This window comes from Scophthalmus maximus, chromosome 7 (assembly GCF_022379125.1).
Source record: "Scophthalmus maximus strain ysfricsl-2021 chromosome 7, ASM2237912v1, whole genome shotgun sequence".
In the NCBI taxonomy this organism is placed as follows: domain Eukaryota; kingdom Metazoa; phylum Chordata; class Actinopteri; order Pleuronectiformes; family Scophthalmidae; genus Scophthalmus; species Scophthalmus maximus.
This window is the reverse complement of record NC_061521.1, coordinates 21,003,343-21,022,842: the sequence shown is the minus strand read 5'-3', so window position 1 is coordinate 21,022,842 and position 19,500 is coordinate 21,003,343. Positions and strand designations below refer to the sequence as shown.

The 19,500-nt window shown below is 45.5% G+C and overlaps 1 protein-coding gene across 29 annotated transcripts in view; it reads right to left on the bottom strand.

The window, feature by feature from the left end:
• Positions 1–19,500, bottom strand: part of mical3a (microtubule associated monooxygenase, calponin and LIM domain containing 3a) — a 79,501-nt gene that overhangs the window by 6,293 nt on the left and 53,708 nt on the right. For 14 of the 29 annotated variants that reach the window (XM_035642020.2, XM_035642021.2, XM_035642019.2 and 11 more), the window contains 17 exons: positions 19,262–19,355; positions 15,986–16,181; positions 15,005–15,312; positions 14,653–14,745; positions 13,803–13,964; positions 13,269–13,331; positions 12,002–12,076; positions 11,758–11,871; positions 11,552–11,628; positions 9,423–11,469; positions 9,231–9,325; positions 8,511–8,687; positions 7,142–7,192; positions 6,172–6,279; positions 4,642–4,735; positions 3,759–3,809; positions 2,607–2,657 (listed from right to left, as the gene is read on the bottom strand). In XM_035642020.2, coding sequence (XP_035497913.2) covers positions 2,607–2,657; positions 3,759–3,809; positions 4,642–4,735; positions 6,172–6,279; positions 7,142–7,192; positions 8,511–8,687; positions 9,231–9,325; positions 9,423–11,469; positions 11,552–11,628; positions 11,758–11,871; positions 12,002–12,076; positions 13,269–13,331; positions 13,803–13,964; positions 14,653–14,745; positions 15,005–15,312; positions 15,986–16,181; positions 19,262–19,355 — 3,856 coding nt within the window. The remainder of the gene's footprint in view (positions 1–2,606; positions 2,658–3,758; positions 3,810–4,641; positions 4,736–6,171; positions 6,280–7,141; positions 7,193–8,510; positions 8,688–9,230; positions 9,326–9,422; positions 11,470–11,551; positions 11,629–11,757; positions 11,872–12,001; positions 12,077–13,268; positions 13,332–13,802; positions 13,965–14,652; positions 14,746–15,004; positions 15,313–15,985; positions 16,182–19,261; positions 19,356–19,500) is intronic. The other 15 variants (XM_035642024.2, XM_035642032.2, XM_035642031.2 and 12 more) reach the window with 12 other exon arrangements.

Genomic DNA, 19,500 nt, shown 5'->3' with positions numbered 1-19,500 from the left:
GTTAGTTTTGCAGTCGTGTGCCCGAGTGTTTATCACACTCCTCGAAAGAGTTTAATCCCATTTTAAAAAGAGCCATTACTGGTCACCAGCAGATTCATCTCTCCTCACACACACAACACACAACCCCCCCCCACCCCCACGCACACACACAGCTTCTCGGTGTAAACACGACTTGAACATGTTCAGAGCTCCCGGCTTAAATTTGTTCCCAGTGTGGTGACTTTTAAAGTATATACATTTGAAGTGCAAATTAGGACAATATTTTTCTAATATGCACCAGCAAAACAGATTTTACCCCCTGAAAAAAGTAAGATCTTAGATAGTGGGCGTCAGATTAATAAGCCCCCAAAATAAGAACTGTGGCATGGTGAAGAATAAATGACTTAAAGTGGGGGAAAAGAGTTTCAGGGAGAGTATGTAGATAATTAAGGGAAAAGAACCTTTGATAGAAACACACAAATAAAATATGAATCATTACATGACTCAACGAGATGGACCCAAGGTTCTGAGGTTGGAGGATGAAGGACCTGGAAGAGTGAAATAGTGGAAAGTTGCTACAAGGGAAAAAAAGGAAAGGAAAACTGCAGTTGGGAAGATCTGTCTTGGACAGATCGGGAGTCCTCATAAAACTTTCATGGCTTCGTCGAATCAAATACGCCTGTGAAACGCATCGCTACCGCCGGCCGCTCCATAAATTCTCAGCTGTGTCATAATCATTCAAGTAGAGGATGGAAATCAAAAAAAGGAAAACTGAATGAAACCTTCAAATCTAAGAGTGGACACAAAGCAACCTTGGCTTTAGTTTTTGGCACGACCAAGTTGATGAAAACAAGAACGCTTACAGTTCCACATCCCTTCCTCATCAGCAAGCAGACGTCCCTCTCGGCAAGACACACCGCACCCAGTTCAAAAACAAGGTAGGGTTCGAGTTGACAACACCTCATGCCTCGTGTCAAACCACTCAGGTTTTATGCAAGTTCAGCATTATCAATCTTTACATCGAATCTCCAGGCGATCTCCCGTCCGATGAGTGACGACGAAAACCACAAGATGCACATCGGGCCATGTGTTCAAATATGTGTCCGCGCTTCCTTTGCTCTCCCTCCCACTGTGAGTGGACAGCTTTCTCACAAAACCCGTCTAGCTGCACAGCGAGACGCAAGGAGGAAACGACGCGTCCGGCTCATATTAGAACAAGGTCTACGAGACGACAACGTACACCACGTGATGTCTCGAGCGGACAACGGCGGACTAATCACAGTTAAGACACGGCAACCGAGGGTCAAGGGGTTGTCTATTAGCACACGCTACACACACACACACACACACACACACACACACACACACACACACACACACACACAAACACACTCTGGGGGTGTTATGCAACTGAGCAGGTATGAGAACGTCAAGGGAGCAGGGAGCAGGACAGAACCAACAGCGGGCGAGAGGCGTCTGAGGGGAAGCTGCGAGCGGGGCCAGCAGATTAGTATGAGTCAGTACAGGGCGGGTGGAGTTTTGTGTCTGTAAATGTGTGCATTCTGCAACATGTGCCTCTTTTGGTATGATTGCATGTCTGTGGAGATTCTCATTCATCCAAGGTCGCAGTTATCAAACGGGGCGTTGAATCAGGAGAACGACGACACTTGCAGCCTCGATTCCTTATGAGCACTGACCACAGACCACTGGCGTTAAATACCTGGGTTTCACCAGAAGAACTGAAGAAGACTTTTGGCCAAATGTCTCAAGAATTTACAACCTAGTCTATTGCTCATGATTCAACACCATTGGATACTTAATCTATGGTAATCTTTGTACAAAAAAACACTTTAATATTCATATATTTTATCTTTATTGTTAAAAAAACAAAAAAACAATTTTAATCATGACTGTTGAAAACAATCATGTCAAGACCACTCAAAACAAAAGTGTAGATGTGATGTTACGCAATTAGTAAAGGTAAAACATGCAGATAAATATATATCCCCCACTCACTGACGGGTTTTATGTTTTTTATTTTTAATTCCCTACAGTTGCTGGGACATGTAGTTTTTTGGCAAATGTCGCCACTGCAGGAGAAAGAGGGCGTATGTACTCAATAACAATATAAGTTGAGTGTTTCATTGAAATTGCTCGTCTCGGCAATATGTTGCGGTTTGTAGCTCTACTGCAGTTTCTAATTGTAGAAAAGTTCTGCTTGTCGGAGAGGAACGACAAATAAAAGCTACTCATTAATTCAGGCATTCATCATTCATAAGTTTTTACAGAGATCAAAGATGTTCTTAAGAGGACAGCATGAGGCCAAGTGTCTGCTCATCCGTTTGATGTAAAGAGTGTGAACTAAATTTTTTTTTTTTTAAAACAGTGAGGGTGAAGGCGTGCGGGGGGAATGGGGTGGAGGAGGGAAGGAAGGAGGGAGAAAGTATTGGAAATGAGGCTAAAAGCCAACCAGCCAGTCAACCAGCCAGTCAACCAGCCAGTCAGCGAGCAAGGGTAGATACGAGGGGTACAAAGCTCAAGTAGTAAAAAATAAAAAAGGGGGGGAGGAAGGACAGGTTGGGTTAGCCATTAGGTTAGTTTCAAAGCGACAGATTTGAAATACATACCGCCCAGATGCAAGTCCAGGATTTCACTGTAATTAGAATCTCCCCAATAGTCTACAATGACAGGGATATATTAGAGATAGGAGTTATTTTTACACAGCCCCAACTGGACAAACAAACACACACACATTCTCCAGCAAATCATGCAACACACACACACACACACGAGACAGCAACACTCAGACAAAGAGAGTCAAATCAGCACTCGCCACACTGTGCAGAATGTGGCTTGTGCAATATTACAGTACATGGCATTTCCCAAAAATGATGAACAAACACCGCTATGTATATTTGCTGTCTCAGTCCGCTTCATTTCACACGGTGAACAGTCGTGTGCTGACAGGAGAGGCAAATGATGTTTGTGTTTACTGCGCGTGCATTTGAGTTAACGATGACGATGTTGTCCTACGCTCAAACAACGAGGAGATGATTAATTTCCAGTTATTTCACTAATCTAATCCATGTGCACCAATGTTTGATTACAATAATGTGATTTAATACCAGAGGTTTTTTTCTGACTGAAAGAGCAGCTGAGTGTTAAAGCAAGACCTTGGCATGCAAGTAAGAAATATGTAAGTATGGCTCGTGCTTACTCACCATAATAATAATAATACAAAATAATGGCTAAGATCTCTGTGGATATCTGTATCAAGTCACTCAGCCACAGCAACTATTTCCCAGAAAATATTCTGATAAGGAGAGTTTTTTTATGGGCCTGCAAATCAATTCAAATTTGATTTTTTTCTTAAATTCCGATTGCATTTGTGAAATAACACAACGTGATCTGAGTCTTGATCAGAGTTACGGAAACTCTCCTCATTGAGAGGCGGCGAAGACGACAAAATACATCCAGGATGAGCACACACACACACGCACACACACACACACACACACACACACACACACACACACACACACACACACAGACACAAATCTGTGTTGGGTGGGGGTGGAGGGGCAAACATTCTCCTGATTGGCATGCAGCTCGGACAGACTGATGGCGGACATGTCACGGACAAAAAGAGATCGACATGTTTGTAAAGAGATGGAGAACTGTTGCAGTGTGTCACCACAGATGGAGCCTACTGTACATAACAGTGTCACATGTCATTAATTTAGAAAAAAACAAAAAGGAAACTACGGTAAATCTAATACCTGATCTTCTTTTGTGCTGTTTGGGTAACGTATAAGTACCTTTATACAATCCTTTAAGAGAGTAGAGTAGTAAAGAAGTTAAAACATACTCAAACAGTTGATCGAGAGAAAAACAGCTGATGGGAAAAGTGAATAGTTATTTGGTTTGTGGGGGGAAAGATGGCTGAATCGATTTGCATGATGACATATTTACTGACAAGTAAATTAGGAGGGGGAATACACTGTCAGCACTACAGAGAATAACCTCGGTCCCTTACTCATGTACAAAAAACCCTGCACACTTAAATTACGTGTTATTGCTACTGAGCACTGCTCACGCTGCTGCATATGCTAATAAAACTGTTGCCAAAGAATGAAACCGTGCCGCTCGACGCTAAATAATGTATTCTTCCACCTCTGAGGTATATTGTCTGTGATGGTCCCCCGTCAAAACCAATCTGGGTCCGTAACTTTGAAGTGACAAATCTGTATTTCAGCACACAAATCTACACGCTTCAAACCGAACGACTGAATAAATTGGTGAAATGCAGACGGCGACCGCGACGCAATCTCAACGATCGCAAAGGGACTGCGTTTCTGAGGTAGTGCGATTTTATTTGACATCACCTTAATCATCGATATTATATCATCACTCCCTGCGGAGCTCTAGAAAAGACTGAACTCATAGTATATGAAGATTAAAAATGGTCGGATATAGTGTGCAGTTAATCAATGGTAAATTATTAAAAATAGGAGTGTTATTAAACAGCCTTTAGTTCATTGAATATGTGTTGTGTCTTTCTGCAGCAGCAGCGCTGCTCGACCACGCCACATGAGATGGCCAGATTAACTTTTTAATCTATGGATCTATTAATGTATGGATGTGTAAGTAGAAAGTCGTTACCTGCTTCTCCTCTCAAAGCTTTCTCCACAGCGACGCCCCGCTCCTCCAGCTGCCTCTGCTTCTCCTCCACCTGCTCCAACTGTCTCTGGATAATCTGAGCAGAAAAAGTCCGGCGGGGCGTAAACACAACGTGGCACAAGTACTTTGCTAACATCTCAAGTTTTCACACACAAACACACAGAAGAACAACAACAACAACAACAACAACAACATCTACTAATTTATTAGAACCAATCTGTCACAGTGTCGGACAGGTAAAGCAGCAGGTACCAAAAAATGTAATTAAAAATAATCCAAAAACAACTCTTTTCTCCTTTTTTCAACTGCTAATGATAAAATGTTGCAATAAAGCCCTTAAAGTGTCAGGGACATTTTGCAGTTTTCAGTTACAATGATGAATCACCACAGTCTCGGTCCGGCTGCAGGTACCATTAGTTACCGACTGTCACATATAGTATACCAAGGATGAAATAAATGAAGACGTTGTGACCCAACAGTTCTGTACTTAAACCCATAACTAGAATGGCTTTACCTTTTCTTTTTTTTTTAAAACGACCTACTGTTTTGGCTAATTCCGCTCGCACCTTTGGTGAAAATGAGAGTTGCCTTCTGCGTCTCACGTGTGGAGATACTGTGTGACAGCACAGTGCTTTGGCAGATTATAACTGGCGGCTGTACTGGTTCCAGGAGTTGACTGACATACGTATAAAACAGCTTGAAGACTCCAACGTCCTCGGCCCAGAGCTCGCCTTTATCGGCGCTACGCGGCAACAGGAGCTGAGTGAGAAGCGGCGGCGTGGGTTCTGTAAAACAGCCACTAAAAGGGAAGTAAAAGTTCAGGCTCGAGGAGAAGAAGAGCTGAGTCAGGGGACTGGGAGCTCGACTGCAGAGTTGCGACATCAATCACGCTGGATTTTCCTGACCAAAGGGTGAATTTGGCCTCATCCCGAGACGGTTACATTTTATGAGTGACCATATGGAAGTAAAACAAAAGAAGCGTCTGAAAAACTCTTTCTATTCGAAAGTGATCTCAGACTTTTGGACCACGCTGTTAGACATACGTATATGTGAGTTGTTTGGCATGCATGACATGAATAGCGAAAACCTGTTGGGTACACAAACTCTGTCGGGAACCCAAATGAAAATAAATAACACGTGAATCCTATTTTCCAAATAGTAAAACATTGTGGGGAAAAAGAACTTTAAAAGAACGTTATCGTGTCATGTGAACTACCTAATAAACTAAAGCTGAGACATCAAAATGTCCTGAACCAATTTTTTGGGGGACTTTTTCCGTTCACATGAGAAGAACGCAGCAGGACATTGTCCAGGTCAGCGCCGTCCACAACAGTGGGAACATTTCAAGAACACACTGGCTCATTCTCACGCGGGGGTCCGCTCTGACACTTTCCGTAAATTTGACTTGGGGGCTGGCAGGGAGCGTTCCCGGGAAAACGTCCGGACTGCGGCGCATGTCTGAAAGCAGCTTGTCGTCAGGGTAACCACGGAGAGCTGCTCTTGCTCGGTTACCTGGGCTCTGTGCAGCCTCTTGAGCTCCTCCTGCTTGGCTTGTCGCCGGGCAGCTTTCTGGACCCTCCGTGTCAGCTTGGCGTTCAGCTCTTCCTCCGTGTAGGTTTTCTGGTGGAACAGCAAAACACGTCGATTAAGCAGGTCTGATCTCACACGCTGGTGATCTGTAAAGTCAGCTCCATGAGATAAGGCACTGGCCCTTCTGAAAAAACTGAGCAGGAAAGGAGAGGAGAGGAGAGGAGGGGGGAAACTCTGATCTCTGATCTTCTCTAGAAGGCGTGGATTGACATCAACAGTACATTCTATGGCTTCACTTCACATCTAACCACTTCTTCATCCCTATATATTGTAATTCTCTAGATATGGCCGCATAAACATCTTAGAAAAAAAAAACATGTGACGCTGTACATCAACAGCCTCCTTCACATTATGAATGCTTTCCCGAAATAATAGGCAACACAGTAGGCGAGAATAACAAGGGGGGGTGTTTCCCGTTTTAGCCGACTTGTGAGCGCAACAAAAAAAGCTGGCGTAAGTAAAGAGAAAGAGAGGGAGTAGCTCCTAGGAAATAAACGTGCGTCAAAGAGGTATTCCAGGAGCCAGACCTGGAGCAAAAAGACAGAGCAACCAGCGACAGAGAGACGAGTTAATATCGCGCCAGTCAGATGCAGGGAACAGCCCCGGATATCAGAGAGATGCAGAGATATCGCTGAGACCGGAAAGGTGAGTGCTGTTGCAAAAAAAAAAAGAGGAAGTCATGTTTGAACAGAGTGGATTTTGCAGCAGTGGGTGAGTGAGTGGGTGGGCGCTGCGGTCCGACCGTCACATGCATCCAGAGAGGAGGACAGTTAGCGTGAGGCTGGACGCACATGAGGTGTTATGATTGTAGACGGAACACATGCGCAGGGAGGGGGGTTGGGAATGAGGGGGGGGGGGGGGGGGGGATCAACTGGAACGTATGTAATACTACCTTCGTGGCGTACGATCTCTTGAACGCCAGCGCATGAGGAACATAAACCGACTTGGGGACAGAGAGACGAAACATAAAAAAAAAGGGGGAGGAAACAAAACATGATACAGGTGATATGATTAAAAATGAGGTTAATGATTATGTGAAAATTGGTTCAAAATAAATGAAACAAAAAGGAATTAAAAACTGATAAACTTAGCAGGTATGATCAAAAACAGGCGATGTTAACAACACAACAAGAGAACAACAACAACAAAACAGTGACGGGGTGCAGCGACACTTTATACATCTATGTTAATTGAGAATTAGTCAAATGAAACAAACAACAACAAACAAATCGAATCAGATGGGACAGATTATAACACATCCTAGAGACCCGGCTTCCCATAAAGTGGTAAGAAAGGTCCGTTTACGATCTCTGCGAGGACATATAAATGTAGCTAATACACTCACACATCTGGAAAACTATAAACACCAAAACGGAGACGAGTCTAAACGATTCCCGTGGGCTCTCATTGAATTACAACACGGCCTGGCAGGCATGATACACCTTTAACCTCCCATTTATCGAAGTCGTATAGCGTCCAAATTCAGATCGATCTCTATGAAGAGTAAAAAAAATAAAATAAAAAGGGAGCGTGTCTTGATTGTTTCCTTTTCCTTTTTGTAAATGGGTTTAGAATGGTTAATGGATTCATGCCTGTGGGCCTGAACTCAACTGTATCTATCTAAACCACCAGATACACAGACACACAGACTGAGCAGCAGTGGAGACGACGATTTTGAATTTCAGCCATAAACATAATGAATGCAAATTATTATTTTTTTAAAGAGCTCATATTATAGAAATGTGGGGTTTTGTGTGTAAAATCCAAGTAAGAAACTATGTCTCCAGCATATTTAATGAATCCTGTCTTGAAGGATTCAACTATCTGCTAATTTTACTAATACATATCAAAATGATGGACATTTCATTCTATATTGTAGCTATCCACACTGAATATTTGCACTGATGCTCGCATCTCTTTAATTGGTACAGTTGTTTGTTTGTTTTGAATTTTAATTTGTGCAGTCGTTTGCTTTTGTGTGCATTTTTCCTGTGGTTGTTGTTTTTTGTGCTTGTGTGTACAACTACCCTTTGTACCCTTGAATTGCCCCTCAGGGTCAAATAAAGTTATTTGGAAAATTGTGTTCTTGGTCATGAATTGGTTGGATGTTTGAATTGTTTTTTAAATCCAATATATATATATTATATTTTTTCAAGGTCAGCTTCAAAAGCCAGAGGAAATCCCCAAAACAAGCTGTGAATATTCACAGCCATAAATGTTTATTTGAAATTCAAAATCGTTCAACCACCACGGCACAATACCTCCTCGTCGTCTTTGTCCTTTTCTCGAGCAACCTCTTTCTCCCGCTCTCTCTCTTTCTGCCTCTCTTTCGCCCTCCTTTTTTCCTTTAACTCCCTCCTCCTCTCCTTCTCCAGCCCCTGCTCCTTTATCGTCTCCTTCTGAATGTCTGACACGAGGTCAAAGATGTCCGCGTGCCGCTAGAAGTGGAAGAAATTGTTTCAAACGCAGAGTGGTTGTTTGGCTTGTTTTTTTTCCAAAGGGAAGCAAAACAGACAGAGACGCAACGGACTGGGGAGACGTCGAGCCCTCGCAAAAGCCTTTCTGCAAATATCGGTTCGTTTCGCTGTTGTTTGGAAAAGCGGTTGTTTTTTATTACTAGACTGGTGGCGCCGAGGTTTACACTGAACAGAATGACCACATTACCTGCTTGTGAGCCATTTGCTGTCGTGTCCAATTTTTAAACTGGGGTGGGGAAAAAAAAAAAGAGGGTACTACCGCCTTGATTTTGCTGATAGATGTAACGACGCCGCTTCACTACCGTCTTTCAACACCGAGATCAAAAACCTGCGGCCGATCAAAGGGTTCCGACATTTTTACGAGACGCCGGGTCGCGTCCCCGTCGTGACTTCGCCCCAGGGTTTGCTCAGTCGACTAAGGCTCACTTTGCGATGCTTCACATGTCAACAGTTCCCCTAATCGGGACGCACGCGGCGCGTCCGCTGGCGCCGACCGTTACTCACATCTGCCTTCGACTTCTGGGAGGATCGCTCGAGGACGTCGTCGCACGACAGGTCAGAGTCCTCGGAGAAGCTCAAGTTTCTGCGGGATTTCAAATCTGTAACAGGAAATCAGCATGGAAAATTGAATTGGCCTTTTTTTCTTCTTTAAATACGGAGCCTAAGTTACCAGCTGTGGAACACCACCTCTCTCACCTGATGATTTCCCGGTTGGCGATGTTCCCTTCTTGCCAGAGTCCTGAGTGGTGGAGCTGCTGGACGGCGTGCTCGGACACGATTTGTCGTCCTTCTTCTTCTTGTCCTTCTTGTAGCCGGAGAACACTGCCTTCCACAGCGACTTGTGCTTGGGCGGCGTCTCGTCGGCGCCGGAGAGCCTGCTGCCGTCGTTCTTGGCCTTTTTCTCCTTCTTATTCTTGCGCGGCGAGAAGAGCGAGCTGCGCTTCTTGCTCTTGCCGGCGGAGGAGCCGTCGGACGAGGCCACTGAGCTGTCCAGGCTCTTGTTGCTGCTGAAGAAGCGCTCGGGCAGAGTCTCCGTCTTCTTCTCGAGGGCTTTCACGGCCGACGACTTCGGTGATGCGGCCGGCTTTTTACTTTTTCCCGCGGCGTCCGGCGTTGCGCTCCAGGCCACTTTGGGCGAGGCGCCCTTGTCAATGTCGGATTCTTTCATTCTGTTCAGCTGCTTGGCCATGGCCTCCTTCAGCGCCTGGCTCTTGACAGACTTTTCTCTGGCCCGGATTCTCTCCTCGGCGATCTCCTTGGCCTCTGGAGAGAATTGAGTCGCCCTCTGTGCCTTAGAAGCCGGGATGTTGGGTTTACCGTTCTCCATTGCCAGCGCCAGATGCAGAGGAGGTTTCACTCTGCTGGGCTTGCTGGTGGGTGGAGTGTAATACCTGTTCATGCTCGTTTCCGGCGTCCGCTCGTCGTACGTCTCCTCCACGTCATCGGCAAACGGAATCTCCTCCACCGTCTCCACAAACGACTTCCTCACCTCCTCCGACCGGGGCTTCTTCTTCACCCTCATGACGACCACTGGAGCTGCTTCATGAGCCGCATCGGGAGCCACTTCGGGAGCCGCTTCCGCAGCTGCCTGGGGCGATGGCACTTTCCTGGGCGCAGGCTTGGGCTGAGACGCGGGGCTCAGCTGGGTCCGCGGCGCGGGAACAGGAGTCCTGGATTTTTGTGGCTCTTTGACGCGCTCCGGTGGAAGTCTTTCTGTTCCGTTGCTCCAGGACACCTGGTGTCTCTGCTGCCTGAACACGGCTGGAGACTGATTTGCAGGCACGGGTGGCGGCGGGCTGGAGGGCGGGGTGAGCATCGTGGAGTCGGACATGGTGTAGCTGTCGCTGTTCGCCGTCTGACTCGTGGCCATGCTGCCGTTCAACCCCAAGCCAGAGCTGCTGCTGAGGTCCCTCTTATCAGAGCCATTACTCTTGAGCTCGGCAGGGGCAACGGGCGTAATTACCTGACCCTCGAGAGTGATGTTGAGCCTGCGAATGACAGCGCGGCCAGTAAAGGCAGGCTTCTGCTCCTCTGACACACCTGGTGCCTTGACAGGGGTGGGGTCCTGCGACGGAGCCTCCTTAACGACGCTCTTTTCGAAGATTTTGCTACTGCGATCCAAAGGAGTCAGGCCGAGGCTTTTCCTTATCTCGGCGCTCTTTTGCCAAAATTCCTCGATGATATCGGTCTTCTTAGCTTCCTCCGTCGAGGAATCTATAGACTTTGAGGGCTCCGGCGTGCCCCTGTCAGTCTGGCCCATGGGCGTGGAGGTGACCGCGGGGACAGGCTGAGTTCTGACGGGAGAATCCGAGGTGAGCGGCGACGACGGTTCGTGACAAGGCAACGGCTGCGCACAGATTGGGGAGAGGGGGTTACCCGTGAGAGGGCAAATGGAGCGGTGAGGGTAGACGGGAGATATAGGAGTGCGCGTCTCCGGTAGGGGGGTGGGCTGGGAGCGGATCGGTGGGCTAACGGGAGACCTGACGGGGGATCTGACGGGGGACTTGATTGCAGGCTTGAGTGGGGAGGCGACAGGCGATCTGGTGGGCGAACTGGGAGGCGATGCGGCAGAGACATTGACGGGAGAAGCGGCAGCAGCGGCAGCAGCAGGAGGAGAAGGGACGGGCGAAGGGCACAGCGGGCTCCTGGCAGCCGGGGAAGGAGCTGTCCTCTCGGCCGTCGTTTCCTCGGGTATGAACGGATCCGAGAAAAAGCGAGTGCCGGGCGACTTCACAAGAAGTATCTGGAAAAGAAACACAAAGATCGGGATTTAGTCAAAGCTGCCGTCGCACATCCTCAACGTGCTACGTTTGGAATCATCTCACCTGTGTCTCAGGCTCTGGTGGCGGTTCGAGAGGTGAGAGGACAACATCCTTCTGCATCGGGCTGATGCTGGAGGGTTCTGAACGCACAAAGAACAAACATGTACCGCCATTCATCCTTATTTGTGTGTGCGTGTGTGTGTGTGTGTGTGTGTGTGTGTGTGTGTGTGAGTGTGAGCAGTTTTAAAAGGATGATCAGTGACACGTACCAACGCCGGAGGACACTCCCACACTCTCAGATTTCTTGTCTTCTTCAGGAAGTGCTCCAGCGTCCTCCGACTGGTGCAGACGAGACTCGGCTTCTGCGTCTGAAGGGATGTCGTCTGGAATTACAACATCACATTGCACGGCTTTTTACCAATGTAGATTCCTCCAGAATGTTGCTGTGAAAATTATATTTTGCTCATGTGAAAGATGGTCCCGTTATGATTTGTAATTAGTTTGACAGCTCACCCTGGTCCATCTCTGTTCCGGGCTCCATATCTGGGCTGTTGGCTTCTGCCTCCAGGTCTTCGTCCTCACACGGTTCTAACGCAACAAAGAAACGACAACAAATGAGTAACAAATTCTGTATATAGTCAATAACATAACTGTATATAACTTCCTAACAACCTAAGTTTAAGTGAGGGGTTTTTTTTGCTCAAAAACTCCATAATAATTATAATAATAATAATAATAATAATAAAGAAATACCAAGTACAATTCTGAAGAATGGGCCACTTAAATTAAAAGTTGAAAAGAAGGTTGAAAAGACATCAAAACTAAAATCCATTTTTTTCTGCTCAAAGCTTATTGGAAAATGTTCTGGCATAAAATGAAATCATACTGTATAAGTCCTTCAATAAATATGAACAAAGGCTGGGCACGTAGTAGCATTAGTGAATGGATCCATGCAGCGACCCTTTTGTAAATGAGCAACCAAGCAAAAGCACGACAGAAATGTTAATGTTAACATTTTGTTGGGGGGAGAGAGACAATTATTTTCTAACAAAACGGGGAATTGACGCGCACAGTTAATTCATGCAATCTTGAAATAAAATCCACACAACGTTCACAATCTCTTGCGCTGAATGCGATAAATGGGCCCGCTGTTCATGTGGGTGCACAAGCTCACGGTGAAAGGACGTCTTGTTCTCGTGGGTCTCAAAAGCTCAAGGAGATTCTTCACTATGCTGTTTAACCCCGAACACAAGCGCTGCCCGTGGATCCAAATATGTGTGTGTAGGCCTCTCATTCCAGTCATTCAAGCTTTTTAAAAGCCGGTTAAAAGTACCTCAACAGCCTCATTCTCCCAACTTTTGTGCGAGCACGAGTGCCATTAAGGGGTTAGTGGAAAAATACAAGAGGAAGAGCAGATTCCAATGGAACACCTCACATATTCAAGGCAAGGAGTGTTTTTCAAGCCTCGAGAGCCCATTCGTCTCTGGAATAACTTAACGCTGCAGTACAATATACATAGTGTGTAAAGAGAACGTATATATTTTGGAAAGTTTGAAAGGCGGACGGATGAGGGGTTGGGGTTATGAAAGGTGAAATACAGATGCCGATCTGATCCCAGCTCTCCCGAGTGAAAAGCCTTCCAGCTCGCATGCTTGTGAGTACACTGGCCTCTGCGTGGTGTGTTTCTGCATGCTCCAGGAAAAAAAGGGGCAGCCGATAGGCAAAGATAAGAGTTTGAGTCTTAGACGGGATGCTGCGATCCCTTTGAAGTCTGAGCTACCTCCAGACATGGACTCCAACCAGACTCTCACTGCCTCGTGTCGGGCGGATGTGTGGGCAGGTGCTACGTTCAAACCAGAAGATACAGAGGGCGACGGGGGATAGGTGGCGAAGGAAATAACAGTAAAGTAATTAGACACATGGGGGAAAGGATGAGGCAGAACACAAAAGAACAAAGCAGAACAAAAATCAAACGGAACTGACGAGGGAGGGGGGTTATATAGTGCACAGGGATGTGGTTGGAGAACTCTACGTTCACCCCCAGCAGACCAACAGCAACTCTGAATGACAAATTAAAAGACTGCAACAATATTAGACATTCCAAGGGGGAAAAAAAGCAATGTGACAAAAATTTACAAAATCAGAAGATGATTATATACAACAGGTGGGTTAGTTTGGGTGGGAGGTGGCCCCCTCCTGTCGCACACACACACACAGACGATGAAAGAAAAACAGCAGCAGCCACACTGATGAGACGAGACCCTGAGGCCCCGCTGCCTCCCCAAGGTGTTCAGCTCCTCTCTGGGTGGGTTACCTGCGGAGGAGGGCTGTGTGAGCTCAGAGGGATGGGAGAGTTGGGAGGCCGAGGCCGGCCGGCCATCCTTGTCTCCCTCAGGGTCGCGGTGTGTTCGCACCAGACCTGGAATGGCCTGGGGATCCACCGGCTGCAGGACCTGTTGGAGCGGCAGGTTCCTGGCTAGATTGCGGGGGGGGGGGGGGGGGGTGTCAGCAGTATGTTGAAGTGTGGTGTTTTCAGATTGGCGGTGATGACGTTGTGTGAACCGCGATGGGCGAGGAGGATAATGAGAGACGAGGGGAATTGAGGAGACAGCAAGACGAACAAGAGAGGGAGAGAGGGGAAAAGACAAAAATGAGGGAGAGGCAGAAAGACAGTTAGAATACAGTGGTGATAAAAAATCATCAGAGGTGAGGAAGAGGGAGGCTGCATGCACTAGACCGCAAAAAAAAAAAGTCATACCACAATAGTAGGCTTCAAAGATATTGGGTTAAATAAATAAATAATGCCCAAAAGAATTGTTGCTTTATACCGAACCCTTCCTGCAGCACCTGGGTGGAAAACACAAAAGTCTCTGGCATTTATCGGATTAGTTTTTCAATGCCATGTACAAAAAAACTGGGGTTTTAAGTAGAAGGTTTAAGAGGCACTCGCTGTAAAAAAAAAAATTAAAAATAACACACTGTCCTTTAAACACAATGCAGCCAACAAACCAAAACACTCGCGGAAAAAAAAGAGTAAACGAAAGCCACACTCTTTTGTAGAAAATCCTTAAAAAAACAAAACCCAAACCAAATCAGCCAGGGTTGAATATCACGCTCAAAGTTACTGCAAACACATCCACAGGCATCTGTGCTGCTGCTGCTACCTTTAAATGTACCAACATCCTCTTCGTCTGTGAGGTACTTCTCCAGCCAGAGGCCGGACTGGAGCTCTTTGTCCCAGGGGCAGTAATCCCCCTCTGCCAGCAGAGGGAGACAGAGGCCCACCACAAAAAAATAAAATAAATAAAATAGAAACAAGACAAACAAAGTGGACATGGAGGGGGTTGATGAAGAGGATGGGGGTGGAAAGGGAGGAAGAGGAGAACAATGTTTGTTCAACGTTGACACAACACACTGACGAGCACATGGAGACTTGACAGGGGTGTAAACACACCAAAAAACATACACAAACAATGAAGACTGGAAAGTCTACACAGATCAGAGGATCAAATTTACCATCGCTCGACTCCTCGTCATCTTCATCCTCCTCCTCCTCCTCCTCTTCTTCTTCATCTAATTCGCCGTTCCTGCTGGCCGCGTCGCCCAGAGCATCGTGCTCCCCCTCTCCCTCTCCCTCCTCGTCGTCTTCGTCGCCGGGGTCGCCCCTCAGCTTGGCGTGGAGCTCCACCGCCTCCTTCCAGGGAACGCCGCCGAGGTCCGAGGGGCTGGCAAGCTGTTGGTCTTCCGCCTCCTCCTCCTCCTGATCCTGATCCAGGTCCTGGTCCTCCTGCTCATCCTCCTCCTCCATGTCTGACTCTGAGCTACTGTTAGAAAACAGGAGGGAAGTGCAAAGTTTTTCACACAGACTGAAATTTTTAATTTTTACAGGAAGGTACATATTTGTATTTCCTGTGTCTTTACATGTGGTGTTAGGAGTCAACAGAAATAAGCACCAGTCCTCTAACTAATAACTACTTTCTTAACTTGTAACTTAAACCTGTTTATTTTTAAATATTTAAGGCCATTTCTTCGTTTAGGCCAAAGATCTTCAATTTACAGTGATGGAAAACTATTAAGGGCTATCGGAATATTTCAGAGGATGGAAACGAAGAATAATTGTAATTTTTAGGGCTGCAACCAATATTTTCATAATAAATGAATCGGTCGATTATTTGTTTGGTCCATAAAATGCAGACCGTGTTTCCCAAAAATCCAAGATGGTGTTTTATTTTGTCCACACACCAAAGATACTTAGTTTACTGTCATAGAGGAGAAAAAAAACCCCAACATGTTCACATTCAAGAAGCTGTTATCAGAGAATTTCTTTCATAAAAACGACTTGAACTGATTAATCGATTATCAAAAATAGTTGGCGATTAATTTCGGAATCCATTACTAATCGGTTAATCAATCAACTGTTGCAGCTGTAGTTATTTTCAACAGATCAATAACCCAAAACGACCAACGGATCGTCAAAGTTTTCTTTTCTGCTCCTACCTGGAGCCCAGGTCGGCGTCTGTGGCCTTGTCCAGCACACTGCTGAGGTTGTGCTCGGCCAGCGTCTCCTCGGGCACCTCCTCCAGCTCCTCCTCCCTCTGCAGCGACAGGCGGTAGTTCTCCAGCTCGATGCGCTCCGGAGTGCCACGCAGGCGCTTGGCCAGGCTCGGCTCCTGCAGTCCGTTGACCTCCGGCACTGAGAACCCCCCAGGTGAAACGACGACATCGCGGGGCGAGTTGGAACGGAAGGAAAGAGAGCAAAGAAGAAACGAAAAATGAGAATCAGGAAGGTTGAAACAGTCCAGAGGAGGGGGATCAGAGAGCGTAACCCTCTGCGGTGCAGGCGCCATGCAAGGCTGAATGTCAGGTCATGACGGAGCTTCCCAATGTATTTATCTCTCTTTAGAAATAAACTGTACACAACTCCACAAAGTGATGTGTTGCAAAAACGAGTGTGATTACTGAGAGAAATTCTGACAGTGTGTGTGTGTGTGTGTGTGTGAAAATATCCGTCTGGCGGCATTAAATCCACCACACATCCAACAAAGACACTAGTGCATTTCCACACAAACGTGTCGTATTTAAAAAAAAAAAAAAAACAACATTAAAAAAAAATTGTTTACCTCATTTACCCACAGAGCAATTTTGTATTTTAAGGACAAACCCACAACATCACACCAATTTAAGATCTATAACTGAATTTATTGCGTTAAAATTATATTCCTACAGCAAACGTTATCAACACACAAATAAGTCTAACATTTTTAAATATTAATATATATACTACAGTTTTTATAGGTACAAGGTTGGTGCCTTGCCTTTTTCCCATCCTGAGAAGCAAATCTTAAAACTGTATTTTCCAAAGTGTTTCTTTAAAACCACTTTGGAAAATGGAATTAATAAAGACACAAGAGCTTCACACATTATGTCTTCTCCACCACTTAAGAGGAGATAAGAGTTGATCTCCAACTACAGCTGGCATAAGCAATGACCCCAATGTAAATCCCACTAAAAGTAAAGGTGTGAAAAGTAGAGCCCAACCTATATGGGATTTTTGGGGGCCAATATCGATACCAATACATCGACCGATATATATATTTTTAAGATGTCGTTATCAAACTTTCATGACAAAGAAATGGAATTGAGGCGATATTTTAGTTTAACCATGAACTTTGTCATAAATAACTATAACTTGAGAATACAAATACAACCAAATACGTAGAACTTATAACTAACATTTGTTTTACATAAAATGTAAACATGAATGCACATTTGAAAGGCTCAAATCAGTGGATAATAGAGCCGATAATATCGGTCGGGCTCTTAAAATATTGCCCGGACCGATATGTCTGTGAAGGGCATATATCGGCCGATATACTGATATATTGGTCGGGCTCTAGTGAAAATGACTGTGATATTTGATACAGTGGCATATTGCATCTAATGTTATGTAGACAAGGATTGTGGTCAAACAGCTGCAATGTTTTTTTTCTTCGTCTTGCAGCAATACTTGCTTTAAATTGAAAAGACAGCCGTGAAGAAAAATCATTTTAAATGTCATGCTTCACCATTCAACCGAGCCAAATCATTAAAGGGCTAAAGCGACCAGTGACCTGACAAATGCAATTTGCACAGCTTTCCAATATATCAATATGTATCGTGGATCTTTTAAAATAACGATAATCCATAATTGTATCATGGGTTTTTTATGAAGATTATAATGAATATAGATGAAAAATACAACAAATACCCAAAATTGAAGAACATCAGTTTTACTTTGATCTCCCAAGAACAGTAGTCTAGAGTGATGGACTTCATATGATGTGATTTTACACCTAATCAAATATAATTGTTACTTATTGAGGAGATAATTCTAGTTATTTTATTCCACGTGGCCTATCTTAAGTAACTAAAGTAATTCTTAAATTTTGTCATTAGTACTACTATCATTACCATTATTATACATAAATGTTGCATTGTGTTTATAGTGTTATTACTTTGTGAGTAACCATTTAAATTTATAATACTATACTTGCCGCACAGTGCAGCAGGCCTACACTTTACTTACTTAAATTCCAAATGACTCTATTCTGTGCATACCACCAGCCTTTTTCAGCTCGTTCTCGTCTGTGGCTATATTAAGCTGTAATGTGCAAAGCGATAAATGCAGCAAAGATGCAATATACTGAGCGAAAAACAAGTCGATCATAGCGGCGGCCTATCGGGGGGGGGGGGGGGGGGGGGGTCAAGGGATGCAGGAGGACGAGAGAGGTGGAAATCACAAGAGAACCAATCGCAGGCACTAATTCAAGCACTGTAGTGGAGCTCTCAGTTTTTAAACTGCTCCGATAGGAAAGGGGAAAGGTAAAGCTCACAGAAGCACTGATACAGGCACTTAATCACAGTACGGTGAGTTTTCAGTGAGAGGGATACAGTGTGTGTGGGTGTGAAACGGCTTACAAAGAGAAAGAAACACATCACAAAGCCAGGCTCTAAAAGAAACACATCACAGGGGAAGAGGGCAGAGGTCAAAGAGAGAGAGAGAGAGACAGAGAGAGAGAGAGCAGTCACAGGCCACTACAAGGTTACAGTCACAAAAGAATAAAGAATAAAGCTTGGAAAGAATTGCTTAACGCCAAATATTTTGAGAAAAGAAAGTTACCACGTTGCTGCTTAATCAAAGAATGAAATCAAAATGAGAAGCCGTACAAGAGAGTCCCACAAAGGGTTATTATTGCTGCCTGGGGAGCTGACTCAGCAGAAACTCTGTGCAACTCTTTTAATTTCCAAGCCAAGTAAAAATCAAATTAAATAAACGTAAGATGCACCATTCACTTCTAGAAGTTACTCTGCCAGAGCGCTGCTCAATGGCTGCTATAAGAAGAGAAGGAAAGAATGCTGCATCTTACAGAAAATCAATCAATCACTGAGACGAAGACGCGCACGATATACATGAACGCCCCCCGCAGGCTCAGTGAGGAAAAACACAAGTGGCTAACATCTCCGACTGACATTGGTTTTGGCCAAAGTGTAAAAGGAAATATAGGGAAGGAGGAACAAGAGAGTCATGCTAGAGTAGGTTGAGCAGCACATTGATGGTGAAACAGCAGAAGAGGTAGACGCAGTAGGTACACAGGAAGGGAGAATCTAGGGGGTTGCGCGCCACCTGGTGGCAGGTCCAGGATAGCGTGCGGCGGAGGGTGCGCAGGGAGACGCCCACGCCCGCGGCCAGGCGGCGAGGCGCAGCTGCCACGGCAAGGGAGGAAAGCAGGGTACCTGAGGGCTGGAGCTCGGACGAGGGGGCCGCCGCTGCCATCGCCCTTCCTGGGGCGTCTACGGCCGATGGGGAGGACTGGGGCGTCAGGTTCTCCTGAAGAAAAGGGGACGAGAGACAGATACAATTATTATTCCCTGTACAGAAATGAAAGGTTTCCTAATCAATGCCACTCCGCTTCTCTCATTTTAATCCATGTGCCTTTTAAAGATAAAGCAAAACATTAATCTCCAGCCAATTC